General features: G+C 46.3%; 1 protein-coding gene across 2 annotated transcripts in view; it reads left to right on the top strand.

Annotated features, from left to right (window-relative positions):
• The first annotated feature begins 17498 nt into the window (after positions 1-17498).
• Positions 17499-19410, top strand: part of ADGRE5 (adhesion G protein-coupled receptor E5) — a 46668-nt gene continuing 44756 nt past the window's right edge. The window contains exon 1 of one of the 2 annotated variants that reach the window (XM_081851168.1): positions 17499-17648. In XM_081851168.1, the coding sequence (XP_081707294.1) occupies positions 17612-17648 (37 nt within the window). In that variant the 5' untranslated portion in view covers positions 17499-17611. The remainder of the gene's footprint in view (positions 17649-19410) is intronic. The other variant, XM_081851167.1, reaches the window with a different exon arrangement.

Genomic DNA, 19410 nt, shown 5'->3' with positions numbered 1-19410 from the left:
TGCTCTATGATGTTACATGAATCTGGTTTGTGCTGAGTATAAGGAAGAAAAATGGGGGGAAATGCCATCTCTAACCTTTGACTAGGCATATTAAAGGTAAAGGGACCCTGACCATTAGGTCCAGTTGTGGCTGACTCTGGGGTTGCGGCGCTCATCTCGCTTTATTGGCCGAGGGAGCCAGCATACAGCTTCCGGGTCATGTGGCCAGCATGACTAAGCCTCTTCTGGCGAACCAGAGCAGTGCATGGAAACGCCGTTCACCTTCCCGCCGGAGCAGTACCTATTTATCTACTTGCACTTTGACGTGCTTTCAAACTGCTAGGTGGGCAGGAGCTGGGACCGAGCAACAGGAGCTCACCCCATTGCAGGGATTCAAACCGCCGACCTTCTGATTGGCAAGTCCTAGGCTCAGTGGTTTAACCCACAGCGCCACCTGCGTCCCCGACTAGGCATGTTAGGATCTAGTTAAAGTGGGTTTCTAAAGAGAGGGGTGAGGTTCCAATATCTACTGACCAGCCCCCCTGTGTCACATTTCATTCCACCCCTACTCTACACTATCATGACAAAGGTGCTCTAGAGTCTTGTGGTTTTTATTTCTGCAATACATTTGCATTCAGTAAATCAGGATGAGATACATGGGAGGTTTATCCCATTTTCATACAGCAAACTGTGAAATAGCTTAAGCAGACAGATAATGACTGGCTCAAGCTTTATAAAGGAGCAGGGATCCGAAACAGATGCAGTGTTGCTCAACTACAGCTCCCATCATCCCTGACCATTGGCCATGTTGACTTAGAATCACAGAATTGGAGAGTTGGAAGGGACCACAAGGCTCATCTAGTCCAATATTCCTGTAGTGCAGGAATATTTTGTCCAACATGGGGCTCAAAACCACAACCCTGAGATTAAGAGCCTCATGCTCTACCTACTGAGCTATCCACTAAGGCTGCTAGGGGTTGGGAGTCCAATAATATCGTTGGCTTCAAAAGGAGTTTAGGCAACTTCACTCCCATTGTGACAACTTTGTAGCCAAAAGCACAAGAGGCAGGAAACTGCAAGGTCAGTTTCAGGCTCTGCACCATGCCATCACTGCCATTTGAAAAATCTCTTACTAAAGAGCTGCCTCAACACCGCAGATTTTGAAACTGCACAGATCTGTATACAAACTGTTGTTCTTCTCAATGTGTTTTTTCTTCTAGAACTGTCAGAAATTGCACTATAAATAACTAGGTCACTTTGTGGCAAAGCCACTATGAAGGTCCACAGTGTTAGGAAAGTTTGAAGTAAACAAGGCACACATCACAGCTCATCCTGGGAAATCTAAAGGCCACCTAGTTAAATTCCCACTATATAATCAAGCCCTTCTACAGTATATTGGCAGGCAGAGCACAACAAGGATCAAGAGGCCCTGTGCCACAATTGGCATAAATGGATACAAGGACAATTTTTGGAAGCCAGCTGCCTAACCTGTCTGATCAACAGCTTGTACAGGGGCCATAGAATAAAAGATTCCTAGAACTGTAGAGTTGGAAGGGACCATGGGGTCATATTTTTATTGCAAAGCATGTACTCTATCAGTGAGTCACAGCCAAATATTCCCACCTCTTCAAAAAATTGTCTGGAAGTACATTGTGCACTCAGAATGCTGTCACTGGAGGTAAAGGCAATGCTTAATTGGGGGTGTTGCATAGGAGGGCAACCATTTTCCCTGGGGGGAAGGCCCATACCTTGATTCTAAGTGGGTGGGGGCAGGAAAGGTACTTTTGTATATGCTTGGTATCCCTAATCACCCAGATCTTTTTTATATTTGTAAAAATAGAATTTACAGGTTAGTTTATAGTGATAAATGGGCAGTGCTAAAGAAAGGAAAGATAGCAATACAACACAGACTGTGCCAGCAGAATTTTCCCCCTTCTGCTTACACTACTGCCTTATATAGATTATTAGAGACATTTCAGAGAGTTGCAGTTCCCTTGTAGGAATTCCACAGAAGCTCCTGCTCTTTTGGTATTTTGCTTGTTTGGGGGAATTCTGATGCAACAATCTGAGCCGCAATTGCAGCTCTGCAGAAAGGTAGTTCCTCCCAGGAGTGGGGCTGCATTGCTGACTTTGCTGCAAGGCAGATTTTTATAGTGGGCGAGTACAGTAGCATCCCATATGAGGGCAGCAGAGGATAATGGAGCTCCAGGCCAGAGTGCTGTAGCTGTAGAAAGGATTTGTGGTGTTAAGAGTGGCATGTTCCCCTTCAGGCCCCAAGGAGGCCCTCTGCTCACTAAAATCAGTTTCACTCAGGCTCTGCTGGATTATTTGGTAGCAGTTCCTGCCCTTGGGTGGCTGTTCAATCGCTTCAAAATGGGCAAAACCTATTGGTGCTGCCTGTGTGATTGATCAGTCCTCTTTATATGCCACTAGTGGGGATGTGAGCATAAGAATGGCTGCCTCAATGCTCTAAAAGCACAATGTGTATGATAGACAGATGGATAGACAGGCACACAGGGAGCTACCTTATACTGAATCAGACCATTGCTCCATCTAACTGAGTAATGCCTGCACTGACTGGCAGCAGCTCTCCAGGGTTTCAAGCAGGGAACCCTACCTGGAGATACAGGGGATTGAACCAGGTGCCTTTGGCATGCAAGGCCGATTCTCTACCACTAAGCTACAGTTCAGTTATATACAGTATTCTCTTCTCTATCCCTCCAGTGAAAGGTGAATTCGAGATCCCCTTAGACGCCACACGTATAGGCTGAAGCTTTTCCAGCTGGCCTCTCCTCCTTGGGCTCCTCAGTCCTGCCCCACTTCACAGCCCCACTCATCATGTCTGAGGGAAAGTTGTCATTGGGATCACACTTTGTGAGGGAGAAGAGATGGTTCATGTTTAAAGGAGCCGTGTGATTCTTTCGTTGAATCCTGGATTCCAGTCAGGCGTCGCTTTAAGCAAAACTGTATTGACCTGACCCATTTAACTTATTCGAAAGCAGTATTATTCCTTTCAGGTTTCAGGCCTGAGCACGAAGGGAGCCCTTCTAGGCGCTACCCGGAGTCTAAAGTAAGAGTGAGGGATTGGAAAGAATAGGCGGCCTGTTGCAAAATGGGCCTCATTGTTGCCTTTCCTGCCTTTCTTCTGTACTTCATGCCTTTGGGATGGAAACGAGCCTGGTGTTATTAAACAGGAAATAGTTTGGATTTAGTTCTGACTACTAACAGCTATTAATGGCATAGGGTTCTGCTTTTAATTATAGTGAGGCCCAGCTTAAACCACACGGACCCTGATGCCCTCCAGCTTCAACATATCCATTTATGAACATGTAAATCTGGGCCATTAAGTAGACAACCAAAACTAATCTCCTCTTAAAACCTATATGTTACTTGGGCTGACACACAAAAGCTGTTTGCCCCACCAAAAAAATCATCATCATCATGTGTGTGTCATAACTATCAGAGCTGCTGCCACCTAATGCCTACATGTTTTGGCACCGGCTGCAATTTGTGACTTTCTGCGTCTTCCTCTGGCTTTATAAACACTTCTATTTTCTACCTTCCTCCTTTCTAGCTGGGGGCCACCCTCAGCTGGGAGCAAGCTGGCGCCATGCAAAAGGAGAAGTACACAGTGTCCATGCTTGAGAAAGATGTATGAATAATATCTAAGCACAAAATCCACATGGTGTGGAACACACACACATATATGTATGTTTTTTGGCTGTGGGAGGCTTGAGACCCATACAAATGCAGGCAAGGGGCAGCCAGAAAATGATCACATACCTCAGTTGTGTTTGCATTAAAGAACACCCTCCCAAAAAGAAATACATACATGGGCACATTGCATCTGATGCGGTGTGCATCTGTTTTGAATGTGGGTATCGTACCCAAATACAAAAATTGGAGTAGTTCTAAGCATGTGGGAGAGAGGTTACCCGCTGGGAAGAGACACTCAGCACATGCTCAGAGGCACTCCTTCCTCATTAATATATTTCAGGACTCATTACCGCCCGGTCTCGAATCTTCCATTCCTGGGTAAGGTGATTGAGAGAGCGGTTGCTGAACAGCTTGGTAGGTTTCTGGATGAAACATCGGCTCTGGATCCATTCCAGTCCGGCTTCCGCGCTGGTCATGGGACCGAGACGGCTCTGGTCACCCTAACAGATGATCTCCGCAGGCAGCTGGATCGAGGCGGGTCGGGGCTGCTGATTCTTCTAGATCTGTCAGCAGCCTTCGACATGGTCGACCACGAACTCCTAGACCACCGCCTTGCTGACGTGGGGATCCAGGGCAAAGTCCTTCAATGGCTGTGCTCGTTTCTCTCTGGTCGGGGACAGAGGGTGGCGCTTGGGGGGGAATTGTCATCACGCCACTCCTTGGTGTGTGGAGTGCCTCAGGGTGCGATTCTCTCCCCGATACTTTTTAACATCTTTATGCGCCCCCTCGCCCAGCTTGTCCGGAGTTTTGGGCTGGGTTGCCATCAGTATGCTGATGACACCCAACTCTATCTGTTGATGGATGGCCATCCTGACGGCCCCAGACACACTAGCGAGATGTCTGGAAGCTGTGGCTGGATGGTTACGTGGGAGCCGGTTGAAGTTAAATCCTTCGAAGACAGAGGTCCTCTGGCTGGGGTGGGACGATATGGGATTGAGGGGGCAACTCCCATCTCTTGCGGGGGTGCAATTAGTGCCAGCACCGTCCGTTAAGAGTTTGGGTGTAATCTTCGATACCTCCCTCTCTATGGAGGCGCAGATTACAGCTATAACAAAGGCGGCATTTTTTCATCTCCGCCAAGCTAAGCAGTTGGCCCCTTATCTCTCTCGCCCTGACCTAGCCACTGTGATCCATGCGACGGTCACCTCCAGACTGGATTATTGTAACTTGCTCTACGTGGGGCTGCCCTTGAGACTGACCCAGAAACTCCAGCGGGTGCAGAATGCCGCGGCGAGACTTCTTATGGGGTCTTCGCTGCGAGATCACATTCATCCGGTACTATACCAGCTGCACTGGCTCCCGGTGGAGTACAGGATCAGGTTTAAGGTGCTGGTTTTAACCTTTAAAGCCCTATACGGCCTAGGACCCTCGTACCTACGGGACCGCCTCTCCTGGTATGCCCCACAGAGAAACCTACGGTCTGCAAATAATAACATCCTCAAGGTCCCAGGCCTCAGAGAGGTTAGGCTGGCCTCAACTAGAGCCAGGGCCTTCTTGGCTGCGGCTCCAATCTGGTGGAACGCTCTGTCACAAGAGACTAGGGCCCTGCGGGACCTGACATCTTTCCGCAGGGCCTGCAAGACAGAGTTGTTCCACCAGGCCTTTGGTCAGGGCGCAGCCTGACTCCCTCCTCTGGCAACCTGCACAGAATTTTGCTTAATCGGTTGCCATTAATTTGATTTTAATTAATTTTTATAATGAAATATTTTTAGAATGTGTGATTATTTGATTGTTTGATTATTTGATTGTTCGGCTGGGGAGGGCGGGATATAAATAATTTATTATTATTATTATTATTATTATTATTATTATTATTATAAAAACCAGATTCCAGAGCTGGTTCCAAAGCATCAGTTATATCCCAACCAATTCCATCACAAATAGGCTATAAACAATGCAAGCAGAAGCTCTTGGGCTGGTACAGAAACTTGCAAGAGAAAACACAACTTGGAAAGACACACTGTACGGCAAGCAGCACATAGAAAACAGGCAGGGAAAATGTGTGAAAACAGATCAGAAGTCTCTGGTCTAGGGAGCAATTTCACTGAACACCAAACATTGTGAATGGACTAAAAAAAGGAGAGGTTCCCAGGAGATCATGGTGCAGGCTTGAAAAGTGTCACTCACCCCTGCCCACTCTGTTCCTGGGTTGGTCAACAGATGCCCTGTCCCAACAGAGTCCTAAGTAGCCTGACTTTCTTCAGTCTGTAGGGACTTCTGCCCAAAGGTCTTATTGACAATAAAAGCAGCATGCAACTGAGTTGGCTGATCTTCCCACCCCATGATTCTTTCACTCTTTCAGTGAGTTCCAGCCTCAGCCATTGCTTTGTTAAAAGCAAAGACACAGTTATGACATAACCCATCCTGTCAAAGCCCCCGTTGTACTTTCTCTGGAGCCTTCCAATGTGAGACAAGAGGCCAGGGATCCTCTTCATAAGGGGAGTGAACTATAAATAGATTTGTTTGTTTTTTTAATATATATTTTAAGCTTTTCTGTCGTTAAAACCAGCTGAGATCACCCACAAATCCCCAACTGTCAAGGCCCATTTGTGTGTACTCTTGGCTCCCGTAAGTCTGATGAAAGAGGAAGCCAGAGGGGAAAGGTTGTGGCACAGATTGAGCTGCAGCAATCAAGTGTGGCATGAGCAGGACGGCCTGGTCACAGCAGAGCTCCCGAGTCACTTATTGCAGCCACACCTGTCTGTGGAGAACTGTGCACCAGTGCGCATTCAGTGCACTGCTGCTTCGGAGAGCTGAATTAGTTCTGATGCAGCCTTGGAAGGACACGGAGGTCATCTGCAGACCTATAAGCAGTGCTTTTTTAAGGGGGCACACAGTACCGGCACCTCTTCTTTGATGTTAAAAAGTGTGACACTTACTGTAACAACTTCATGGTTAGCACCGGAACCTACTTTTCTAGAAAAAAAGCAGTGTCTTTGGGTATTGTTGTGTCCACCCCAATCTCCGAGCAACAAGAGACTCCAGGGGTGCCATGCTTATCCAGGGTTCCTTGGAAGGAAGGCTAATGGAGACTGTGGTTTCCTTAGGATATATCGTTTTATTTATACGTATATAGCAGGCATGTCCAACCAGTAGATTGTGATCTACTGGTAGATCCCCGGCTGATCCTGGTAGATCGCTGGATCCTTATCTATCACGGGCTTAAACAAAGTGTACAAAAAGTTAATTAAATAAAAAGCTCAAAAACTCTGTGGAATCCTCCCATTCCACGCACGCTCCTCCTCCCTCCAATGGCAATGGGTAGATCACTGCCAGATTTTTTATACTGGGAGTAGATCACAGTCTCTTGGGAGTTGGACGTGCCTGATATATACCATAGAATGGAAGGGCTCACCACATTAACACCCCAACAGTTGTTGCTTCCCCATCAGGTTTCCAGGGAAGCCCCAGTCTCAGCTTTGGACCCAGCACAGAGCAAAACATGCCTCTGCCTCCTCAGCTGCTAGAGCTTCAGCCAAACTCTCCCTCCATCACTCAGGCCACCCCCCCCCCCGGCCTATTGTTGTTCCTCCTCCTGGGATGACTTGGGATCCAGACAGGCGAGCTGGGAAATGGCTTTCCGGTTTTTCTCCATGGCAGCATAGCTCACTCTTTTTGATGCTGACACTTTGAGATGTACTTAACTGGCCAGCTAGGGTCATTGCCTTAACCAAAGGAACCACACAAGTTACCTCAGAGTCACAGGATCACAGATTTGGAAGGGATCCACAGGTATCATCCAGGCCTTCCCCCTCCCCCCAGAAAACACCCCTATAACACCATATAAAATCCTTTCTGCCACCAACTGTCAGAAACAGCCTGGCCATCCCGGACCCTGAAGGGGTTGTAGAAAGGAGCAGGATATAACTATTATCAGTGTCAGAAAGGTTATTCGGGAAGAGAAGGTGGTAGCTGGAAAAATCACTTGCTGCTTAGCTTGGTATTAAGTATTCCAGATGTGAGACTTACAAATAGAGTCAGCATGTAGGAGGGCCATCCCACTCTTTTCTAACCCTGCTAGGCTCAAAACTGGAAAGAGAACATGGGAATACTGTTCCATCCCAGCAGAACTTGGTGTTTCCTTTCTCTCCCTTTTTCCCAAGCTTAAGTGATGGTTTCCTGTCACCAGAGTGGGAGTTTTCAGCTTACCCTATTTTTTCTGCTTGCTGAGTCTCAGGGGAGGGTTATGGCCAGATTGGAGACTCTGAGGAAGCAGCAATAAATGAAAGCAATTAGACAGGGATATGCCTGTCAGCCAGTCAGTGAAGCATCTATGAAACAGAACGTAGGAATTCTGGGCGCTGTCATTCCTTAAGTGGTCTTGGGAATTGTAACTCTGTGGGGGTAAACCACAGTGCCCAGAATTCTGTGAGGGAAATAATGTGCTTCAGATGTGCTTTAAAGGTGAAGGTGTGTGGGGGGTGAACTGTACACAGCCTCGAGTCAGATCATTGGCTCCTTTACCTCAGTAATGTCAACACAGAGCATTTGTTTTAGTGTTTTGGGGTGGGTGGGTCATTCATCATGGACAGCTATGCCCCCTCCCATGCCCTCCCCTTCCTCAGTGCTTTCATTTCTTTTCCAGCCATGCTCATAACAGTTTCTGGTGTAAAGAGAAAACTGCACAAGCAGAACACATAAAATGTCTTCACCAGATAATGAGCAGCAACATCAGTCTGAAAAGTTTCCTAAGAATGTGTGTATGTTGTTGTTGTTTTTCTTATGATCAGTCAGATTTGCATAATCCCAGATTTTTAATGTGTTTTCCCAGAAGCAAAACACATTACAATTGTGTGCTGAGAATTTACAATTGCCTGGCTGTTTGCTTTTGTGCACTTTGGGGTGGGTTGTTTTGTTTTTCTAAAATACAGCATATGGTTATGTAAGACAATTCCACTAGTATGATCTCCCTCTCTCACATAGGCCTAGATGGAACTGATGCCTCTCGCTGCTCAGTAGGAAGGGAACAACACTGAGCCTGTGAAATATTTGAAAAATGTTCCTTCAGCATTTCCCCATAAGTTGACAGAGAACATAAGTGTCAGTCACAATCTCACCCACATCACATGGCAGGTGAACTTCTGTAAACTCCTGGCTGTAGTTGACAAAAGGACAAGAGGCCTATAAGCCACAAAGTACCGGTATTGACTGGTGGGATAATTAATTGGTATCCTTCACTGGTTGCTGAGTTTTTTTTGGGAGGGGTCCCTCTGTCCTATCTATAATACTTGTTTGTATCCTTCCCTCAAAGTATTCAGAGCATAGTTTTAGCTTCACAACAATCCTGTGAGGTAAATTAGACCCAAAGTGCCTCCAAACTGTCACTACTTTCAGGTGCAGGTAGGTAGCCGTGTTGGTCTCACGCTGTCGAAATACAGTAAATAAAAAAAAATTAAATAAAAATAGTCTAGTAGCACCTTAGAGACCAACTAAGTTTGTTCTTTGTATGAGCTTTTGTAAGTGTGCATGCACACGAAAGCTCATACCTAGAACAAACTTAGCTGGTCTCTAAGGTGCTACTAATTACTTACTTACTTACTTACTTACTTACCGTATTTTTTGCACCATAACACTCACTTTTTTCCTCCTAGAAAGTAAGGGGAAATGTCTGTGCGTGTTATGGAGGGAATGCCTACGGGTGGCATGCCTACGGATTTTCCTCCTCTAAAAACTACGTGCGTGTTATGGTCAGGTGCGTGTTATAGAGCGAAAAATACGGTACTTACTTACTTACTTTCAGGTGGGATTCCATCACATACCAGCAAATTCAGTTGGTCAATTGTAGCTGATTGGGAGGTCTTGCACAACCAACCTATTTCCTTAAAAGACTGGATTTCTTATAATGAGGAAAGTGGTGAGAAATGCAGTGGAATAACCCTTGCTTTGAGGCAATGTCATCCAGCCTCCCAACAAACAAGCTGGAGTGAAAGATGCTCATTAAACAGCCACTGGCAAATCAGGATGGATGCTCTATAACCATGTTGTCTGGAAGCACTCTAAAAGACTTGCTCAAGGGCTATCCAGTATGCTTCATGGCTGAGCATGGATTTTAACCTGGTATTCACTACCGGAACCAGAACTCAATCTGTATAGCACTACTACATCACAATGTTTTGGGGAGTCTGAAATCCTCCCTTCAAAGAATCACAGAATTGTAGAGTTGGAAGGGACTCTGAGGATCATCTAATCCAACTCCCTGCAATGCAGGAATATGCAGCCATCCCAAATGGGGATTGAACCTGCAACCTTGGCATTATCGGCACCACACTCTCACTAACTGAGTCCATTAACTGATCCGGAGATTCATTCCATCCTCCCCCAACTCTTCCTGGGAGCTCAACTCTTTCAATTCAGCAACACACAGACTGGGCAGGCCAGTCTCTGCTGTGTGGTTTTGTGTGGGTTTTTTAAAAAGTGTATACGCAGAATTTTGCATGATTTAGGATAGACCGATACAAACAAAGATAGCTAGATAGAGACAGATGATAGAGATAGGTAGGTACATGATAGATCATCAGGCAGGCAGGCAGGCAGATACACTAGATGGATACTGAGCTAGAGGTTAAACTCCAAAATCTTCAGCTCAAATGAGTCTAAGTCTGTCCCTGTTTTCTCTCTTGCCTCCTTTAGGAGGTGGTTCTTTAAGCATCCTAGTCCTATTTAGGACTTTAAAAGTAATAACCAGCATTTTGAATCATACACGGAAATAAGCAAGTAGCCAGTAAAGTTAGTATAGCAATGGGGTAATAAAATAGCAGCACCATGGAGCCATCCTCACAACACTGGCATTGCTGCATCATACATAGACAGCAATGGGGCAGGAGGGTGGTGAGTGGGGCTCCATGGAGGCACCAGCAGAGCCAATCAGGTGCTCCTGTCAGTGTCTTCGCACAGCCCTGACCTGCCCCCATCACATCAGCCTCTGCTGCTCTTTCTAGGCTCAGTCTTTGATGGAGGCTAATGAGCACATATAGACAATTTGCCTTTTCTTTCTCTAAAGCCACACGGGACAGAGCCACAATCATTTGTAGAGTATGTCCCTCCACTGTTCCCACTAAAGTAACAAGAGGTTGAAGGAAATCACCACGAACACTACAGAGCCGCTATACTGTGGTAAACTGATCAAGGCACGAGGTTGACGACAGCACCGCAGAAACCAGAACATAAGCCTGTGGCCAAGGGAACTTTCGTCATTTTCAGGAAATATATGATATAGCCCAAGAACTTGTGGTGAGCTAGTTTGGTGTTGCCAAGGGATTGTTGTGCGCTTGCTATGCTTATGAAATTGTGTGAGGAAATTAACCTTATAGTATTATTTGAGGTCAAGGCTTGCTCTACTGATGTCCACTGAATCAGTCTGAAGCAGGTGCATGAAAAACCAAGTTCCTTTTGTTGGTCACAAGGACACTTTTGGACCCCACAGCCAGTGAGCAAGGGAGTCATGATTGGTCACTAAAGCAGGGATCTAACACAGATAAACAAGTACACAGACTGTTGTCAGATTTTCTAAAAGTGAAATTCACTTCAGACTGCAAACTTAAACTTTCTTGCTAAGAAGTAAGTCCCATAGTTCTAAGTTAATGTGTTTAGGATTGATCTATAAGAATAACCCCTTTCAGAGAAGCCACTCACACATTCAACAAAGCTGTGAATTTCACTACAGTGCCAGATTACCAAATAGGCAGAGTAGGCATCGGCCTATGGGCCCCACACCTTTTAGGGGCCCCACAACAACGGATCGAAACAATATTGAAAGAAAATTACAAAAAAGTAATAGGATATAATTGGCATGGTCCGCCCCCCACCCTGAGCTTTTGACTACTTAGGGGCTTCCACAGGGTTTAATCTAGCACTGCTTCACTACCCTGGCTAATCATGCCCCCAACATTCCCCTCTGGTCACACCCAGCGTCCACACATTCAGTTGAACACATGTAAGGGGGCCTCTATAATGTGAAGCTCTATGTGCACTCAAGGTTCTCATGAATGCACAGTCTTTAAGGAGTGCACCACTTCGTGTATGGAGGATAACCTCATGTGCTAATTATAAAAAGGGAGAAGTCACAAAAGCTACAATGCCAGAGTAATAATGGATTGGTTAAAGTGACTCTTGAACTTAAGGGGAAAGTTAGACATCTCAGGCTGGTGCTCAGGGCTACACTTTCTCAAAACCATAAATTATTGCTTCTTACTGCAGCGAGGTCTGGGAAGACTGGTCTTCAATTTATTCCTAAGTGGGACGCAGGAACAGATCCAAGATGTAAATATAGCTGCATTTCAAGGAAATAGATACCATAATGGTCAAAATCCAAAATGTGTAGACAAGGAGATTCAAAGTGGTGGGGGTGCGGGGGACATTCTACTTAACAGTTAACTTTCCACTCAAAGGGAACAATGCAAAAATGAGGACACTAATTAGAAGACAATGTGAAGGAATAGTTTATAAGGGAATAAATCCCTCAGGAATGCACAAGTAGTGTTTATAAAGATCAATATGACCATATATAAATTCCAGACAGCAGAAAAAGGATACTGGAGTTGTTAAATAGTGCAGTAAAAGAAGCTATTAAAAGCAGACTTTAAAAGAAAAAAATCAAAGTCTATTCCAAATGAGGGCAGAAATCCTGGACATTTAGTGAAACAAGGCAAAGATGTGGAAACTCAAGTCATATTTTGAAAGTTTAGGAAAGATACCAAGAACAATGTGAAGAATGCATTTGAATGTAGAGACTTTAGTTTGATTTGTTTGTTCTATCCTCCCCATATATTTATGACTCAAGACGTATTATAGTATTTTGAAAAAATATTTTTATACTCAGCTCCTTGCAAAATGTCATGAGCTACTTTTCATTTTTTTAAAAAAAACATGTTGGCGCTTTATTTTATTTATTTGCATTTCATATTAAGCTTGTCCGTGAGCAATTCTGAATTATTCAATGTTTCCATATGAACTTCAAAAAGCACATGCCTTCTTTGGAACTCCAACCAGCCCCATCAGCAGAACCCCTATGCAAGAGCTTCCACTTGTGCAATGGGGCTTGCTTTCTCCCCTCCCCTCCTGCAATTGGCTCTTGGAGGGATCAGGAGAACCCCCAGAACAGCACATGGTATGGTGGGAGGAGAGAGGAAATCATTCCATCTGGGAAGCTGGAATGCTTGTGGAGATGGAACAATAAGAAAAAAGCAACACTGAATTCAATCCCTTGAGTCTTGTACATGTGCAGAAATGCTCACACAATCAGGCAATATGGCTCCACAGCACTGTATGCAAGGGAAGGGAGAAGAATCTTGAGAGAGGTTTGCATAAGCGAAATCCCCTCCCACTGCACCAACCTCTCCTGTTGCTAAGTCCATACCCTCTTCTACAGCTCCGCCCCACCTACTCAGTGTTGGTTCAAGGGGGAAAAACACACGGAAAAACACATGGAAAGGAGAATTCCCTAGGAAAAGAAGGCAGGTTTGGTAAGTTAAAAGTTGGTTTACTTACATGCTCTCCAAAGGTCCTGTTCGGGTGCTTTTCCATACATCAGTCAGAAAAGTTGTACCGGCAGTAAGATGTAGTTTAGTTCCAAAGTGGTGAAAGTTCCTAAATTATTGGTATAGGAACACAATAACGGCTTGTGAGCAACCAGCTTAGCCTAAGGAGAACCATAAGCTTGATTACCTAGTTCCTCCCAAGGTGAGGGGAAGTGGACATAGCTAAGCCTTGCTGGATAGATTACTCTATGGTATTAACCCCTTCATGCATTAATTAGGCTTAGCATGTTGGTTATATGAGGCTGGTTATCCCACACTCGGCATACTGGGAATATTAATATATCATTGAAGTGTTGCTTCCCTCCTAATTCACAGACTAGCTTCAGCTAACGAGCATTTCCTTTGATGCAACTCTCCATGTAGCAACCCCTTCCAACTGGAGATGCACTGAGGGACAGCCCTGCCAGGTGCAGCTCATAGCATAAGCATTGTGAAGGAGAAGATGCAGCACCTGAGGAAGTGGGTGGAAGTGGCATTTGAGCTGTGAATGGAACTCAGAGGCAGAGCATCTGCATTGCATGAAAAATGTCCCAGGTTCAATCCCAAAATTTCTCCAGGTAGGCAAAGCTCTGGGGTGTCACTACTAATCAGTGTAGACTAGGGGTGACAGTGGAAGGTATCTGGATGGTTTGAAGTAAAGCAGGATAGGATGGAGTTGGGGCTCTCAATTGTTTAACAGTGACAACAGAATAAATCCCACCCAACACACGCTAACTCTGAAATGAAGGTACAGGGAAAATCAGAAGTGGATATTTGGCTTGGAAGGACTGAGCTCAAAAAAAAACCACAAAATAGATCCCACAAGCCTAAAGTCTGTCCATCCCTACTGGAGAAAATATTGAGCTAGCTGAGCCAGTGTTCTAACATGGCATAAGACAGCTGCCTATATTCCTGTGATATGGTTTCTCCTTTTAAATATGATACTACGGCAACTATTCCTTTGGCCCATTTCTCCCCATGCCCAAGCAAAATACACTCTTCACATGTTCAGAATGACTGTTTCCGTAAGCCCTTTGTTTTTGCGAAGTGTGTATGGGGGGAATTCAATCCATAAAGGAAGACCAGTCTTCTATTGCCCCTAAGCTCCAGCTGTGGAGGAGAACTTCTAAGTTTATCTGCCAGCATCCTTTATTCCACCATCTGCCCGCAGGGTTTTCTGATTCTCTGGGCATGTTTTCCAGACTTAAAAAAATTAAAATAAATCCCTGTTTGGCATTCTTTTCCTGCCTTCTGGTCCTTATGGAAGAACTCCAAAGGAGTTGAAATGCTATAACAAACAAAAACCAAAAACCAAGCAAGCTTCTTAAAAAAATGTACTCGTTTATTATGTAAAATTGTTGTGTCTGCCTATGACACCAAGTTCCAAACCATCTGCAGCCGGGGCCTTGCAGCCCCCACATACCACTGTCATTGCTGAGCCAATATCCTTCTCACAGGCAGACCCAGACCTGGGGTGACAGGACCATGACGGAAATCACTGAACTAGCATTCACACAAGCGGACGCCACCACCGTATGCCTACTTATCTTCCTCCTTTCTTTGTAAGAGGAATTTGGGTTCTTTGCATCTTCGCCATTATTTAGTTTTCCTTTGTTCCTTATCCTTGCAGATATTATTTCTGCCCTTGTAAAACTTGCGCAGTGCAGCTGAGAGAGGGAAGACTTCCATTTCTCATTTACGGATTGACAGATTTCCACCCCCCCCACACCACTCCACCCGCTGAGACATAAGACAGTCCCATGCCTGTGGTGGTTGGCAGACAACCCTCCTCCCTCTCAGACTTCCATAATGTGTTCCTCTCCCACCTCTGAGAATTCTGTAGACCATGTCAAAAGCCTGTAGTACATTTCCCAGCTCAGGGGAAGTAAAGAGATATTAATTAATCCCAGGCTGCAGAGGAGTAGTGGCACAGCAACTGCTGCCTCTTGTTCCATTAATTCATTTCTGCTAATAAGTTAGAAGAAACGGAACACGTATGGAATGAACACAAAGTTACCTCAGAGCCAATACACTTGTTATTTGTTGATTTATCACCCTTCGCACAAAAGGCCACATAATAAGCACACGTGCCCAATTATTCATAAATTATTTCAGTCACTGTTACCCTCTGGTTGCAATAGCTCTCGCCCCATCCAGAAAAACTAAAAACTAGTCATAGGCAGTTTTTGGGAGTTGTTTACAACTCCAAGATGACTTCCAGTGTATCGTTATTTATTTAGGCATACATATCCTGCCCTCCAAGAACGGTCCCAGGGCAGCTAACAATATCAAATTATCTGAAGGCAGCCCTGTTCCGGGAAGCTCTTAATGTTTGGTATTGTAGTTTTGTTTCTGCTATGAAAAGTGACACCAGGGTCGATTTCACCCCACTCATGTAGAAGTTTAAGCTGCAGGGGACCATACTAGGAAAAAGTCACACAAAATTCATGTTTGGATCTGGGATAGTGATACCTATAAAGATCTGTTGCAGAAGTTCTGCTTAAGGTTCTCTCAGGCTGGGTGAGAGTGTGGCCCGGGGCCTTCTCACCTCTGGCCCCATTTGTGTAGAACTTCCTGCCTGGATAGACTTACCTTAACTTCTAGCCTATAGACATTCAGGGAGAAAGGTACAGCTTCCTGTTTAAGTGGGCTTTTCACTGTCTTTTGGATTGCATGGTCTTTTGTTTCAATTTTTTATATAGCATTTGTATATAAGGTTGGTGTCAGTTTGTCTCCTGTTCTTAGTTGGTCACCAACACCACTAACAACTTTTATTATATGGTCACAGATCTAGTAAAACTCCGGTCAGTGTTCGCTTTGTATCATATTCATGATTCTTGGAAGTGCTGTGTAAATGTTTTGAAAACAGCTTAAGGTTTTGAGTATTGTTGTAATTGACTGTAAGTGACCTTGTTTTTATGGGAATGCAGGACCAAAACTAAACTGAACTAAAATGCTGTGCAATTATAAGGGTGTATCATGTTTTAAAGTACCAGAATACTACTGATGTGGGCTGCCAGGCAACCAGAATTTAACCAACCCACCCAGTTTTAAGGCATCTTCCCCACCCCTTGTATGGTGATTTTCCCACCCGTCTGGTTTCCCCCACATTTTTACATTGTCTAGAGATGTATGCCTGCATCGTGTATGTGTAGTGGACAAGGAAAGGTGTAGAACTAGGTGTTTGAACATAGAGTAGCTTGTGTGTGCAAAATTAAAATGACTTCTGCACTGTATTGATCACTGTCTGCTTCCTATTGAAAAGAAAAGTGCCTGAAGTGTGACAGAGCCGAGGAAGGTATGGTGGGAAGCAGGGGAGGTTCAGCACCTCTGCATCCCTTGTGATGAAGGACCAAGTATTTCCATCAACATGAAAGAACCCTAACCTTTGTACTTTATGAGGGTCAAGCACCTTGCCAGTTCTCCTCCTGGCTTCTGATTCTGCATCTGTTTCTGCAAATACTTGCAACCAGAAAAACTCACCTTTTTCCTCTGTACAAAGCAGTCCTTGATCCTTCTAGGAACATAGGACGCTGCCTTATATCCAGATTATTTGCCCATCTAGTGCAATACTGTTGACACTGACCAGCAGTGGCTCTTGGCTCTCCAGGATTTCAGACAAGGGACATTCCCGTGTCCCAGTCTTATCTGGAGATGCCAGGGATTAAACCCATGGCATTTGGTTAGGGAACGCAGAGGCCTGTCTTTAACATGGTTTTTGTTTGTCCAAGAGAAAAGCTTTGTAAAGCAGGGCAGGATCTTTTTTTCCAAGCCTCCCACACCCTAAGATGGAAATCCAGTTACGCACAGTATTATAAGGTCAAACCCCTTCTAGTTAGCACTCCTTTAAAACGAGGCCGTGCCTCCCCTTCTTTCAGGTACAAAACATTTCAGCCCCGTAATCCCACTCCGGATACCTCAGACGCAGCCACCCGCCATACTGCAGCATGGAAATGAGAGGCGCAGCCGAGGGCGCCTCACTTTCAACCTCCTTCCAGGGAAGCCCTGGAGGACCCTTGCGCGTCGGCTAGTGTGAGGTGTTGCCCAGGGCTGCTCTCTCCACCGTGTGCGAGGGCCGAGCCGTGGCCCGGACTGCAGAGTCCACGTTATTCTAGCACGAAGGCCTGGCCCGGGTCCAGACACGTTTCCCCCAATCACCGCCGCCCCGTCAGCTGCCCTGCCTTGCGAGAGGGGGCGGCGGCTTCGGCGGGATCCCAGCCTAGGCGATGCCTCTCGCCCCTCTCTCTGCCCAGCCCCTGCGTGTCTGGGCGGGTCCTGGCGGGAGTAGATGCCGCCCCCCGCCCTGCCCCGTCTCACTTCTCTCTTCCTTTCTGGCCGGCCCGGAGCCCTCGCTCGCAGCACCCGGCATTCCCCGCCCTACGCGCTCGTCTAGCAGGAGCATGGCGCTCTCCCCGCGGCTCCGGCCGCTGGCCTTAGGTGAGTCCCCCGGAGTCGGGGAGCCCTGCGGGGCTTGGCCCCCACTCAGATCCGGCGAGGCTCGTGGCCGCCTCTCTGAACGCGTGCCCGGGGGTTTTGTGTAACTGCTAGGGCTCCACCTGCACCTCCCAGGGACTTGTTGCTGCTGCGGCGGGGAGGCGAGACTCGGTTCTCGCTCTCTTGGGGTCTCGCTTCCCTTCGCCTCCGGAGGGGCTGTGTTAAGGGAAACTCCCCGAAACTTCTCCTCTCTTCGGCTGCGCTAACTCTGCGCTGGTTTGCAAATGCCGTTGCCGCCTTTTTCTCTTTTACCCCCCAAGTGCATCGCCAAGGCACTTGGGAAATATAAATCCCGCGGTAGCAGCAGAAGCCAAAGGATTTCTTTCATTTCGCAAAGCAGGCTACCGTTGCTTTTTTAAAAACTGATATTCTCCAATAAGGAAAGTGACATGGAGTCATCCCCCACCCCAGCACTTTACGCACATTGTCCCAGGAACAGTTGCAAAACCCCGGTGTTGTAAGCCTGCGCTACTCTGACAGGGCACCACTAGACGTGTTTCTCGGGGGCCCGAGGGAGGCGTCGGGTTGAGCGGGACGCAGGCGAGATCCCCTGCTTTTGATCCCCTCCTCAGCCCTCGGCCCCGCTCTCCCAGCTTCCAGTCAGGAAGGAGAGCGGCCGCAGGTGTGTGTGGAAGAGAGAAAGCAGCGCGGGATCGCTGATTTTGGAGGGGATTCAGTGGTTGGGAAGGGCCTCGGTTCCCTGCCTCGTGAGGAGTGATAGAATCAGGGCCGGCCCTAGCATTAGGCAGACTGCGGTGGCAGCTTTAAGCAGTGGGTGGTGCTGAGATATTGGAAGATGGAGATGTGGGTGCTACTCCCGCCTGCCTGCCCTGGGCTGCCCAAACCAGCCTGCAGACCTGAATGTTGGTGGATGATGCTGCCTAATTACCACCTGGAAGTAAGAATCAGCTGCCAGCCCAGGGTTACTTCCAGCTGAGCTGTTTATTGAGCAGGCATCCTGATTTGTTTGCACAAAGTTTGTGTGGAGGTTCTGCGACCTTGGCTGTTTATTGAGCATTTGATTTGAACTGTTTGTTTTTTCAAGTAATTGCTATCCTGGTGTGTTTTCCCATTGCTTTCCTTATCACAAAAAGTCTGGATTTTTTGTGGGAAGAGAAGTGGATTTGTTGTTTAAGAATTGAATCCCACCCAAAAACAACAGTCTGGAAGTGCCATTATTAATTTTTGTGCATTGAACTTGTCTTCCTCGGGCAGCAAAATGTCTTGGGCCATCTTTTGCAAATGAGATCACTCCATGCATTGGGAATGGGGGAGCAGGGTTGGGCCTTTCACCACCCATGTGCCTAACATGTTCTGGTCAGCTGTGAGAAGGAAACCTCAGTATAGGCCAACATGTTACAGTGGTACCTTGGGTTAAGAACTTAATTTGTTCTGGAGGTCTGTTCTTAACCTGAAACTGTTCTTAACCTGAAGCACCACTTTAGCTAATGGGGTCTCCTGCTGCACCGCTGCTGCACGATTTCTGTTCTCATCCTGAAGCAAAATTCTTAACCCGAGGTAATATTTCTGGGTTAACGGAGTCTGTAACCTGAAGCGTATGTAACCTGAGGTACCACTGTATTGTAAAGCTCTTCCATGCTACGAAGAATCTTGGGGCAATACTAATCCCCCCTTGTGTGGAGAAGTACAAGCCCTGAGATAAACACATCATTCTTGAGGTGACATTATGCATGAGGGGGTTTTC

The sequence above is a fragment of the Podarcis erhardii genome, assembly GCF_964252035.2.
Source record: "Podarcis erhardii genome assembly, chromosome: 2".
Taxonomy (NCBI): Eukaryota; Metazoa; Chordata; class Lepidosauria; order Squamata; family Lacertidae; genus Podarcis; species Podarcis erhardii.
Note: the sequence above shows the minus strand (reverse complement) of the source record. Positions and strands in the feature narration are given on the sequence as shown.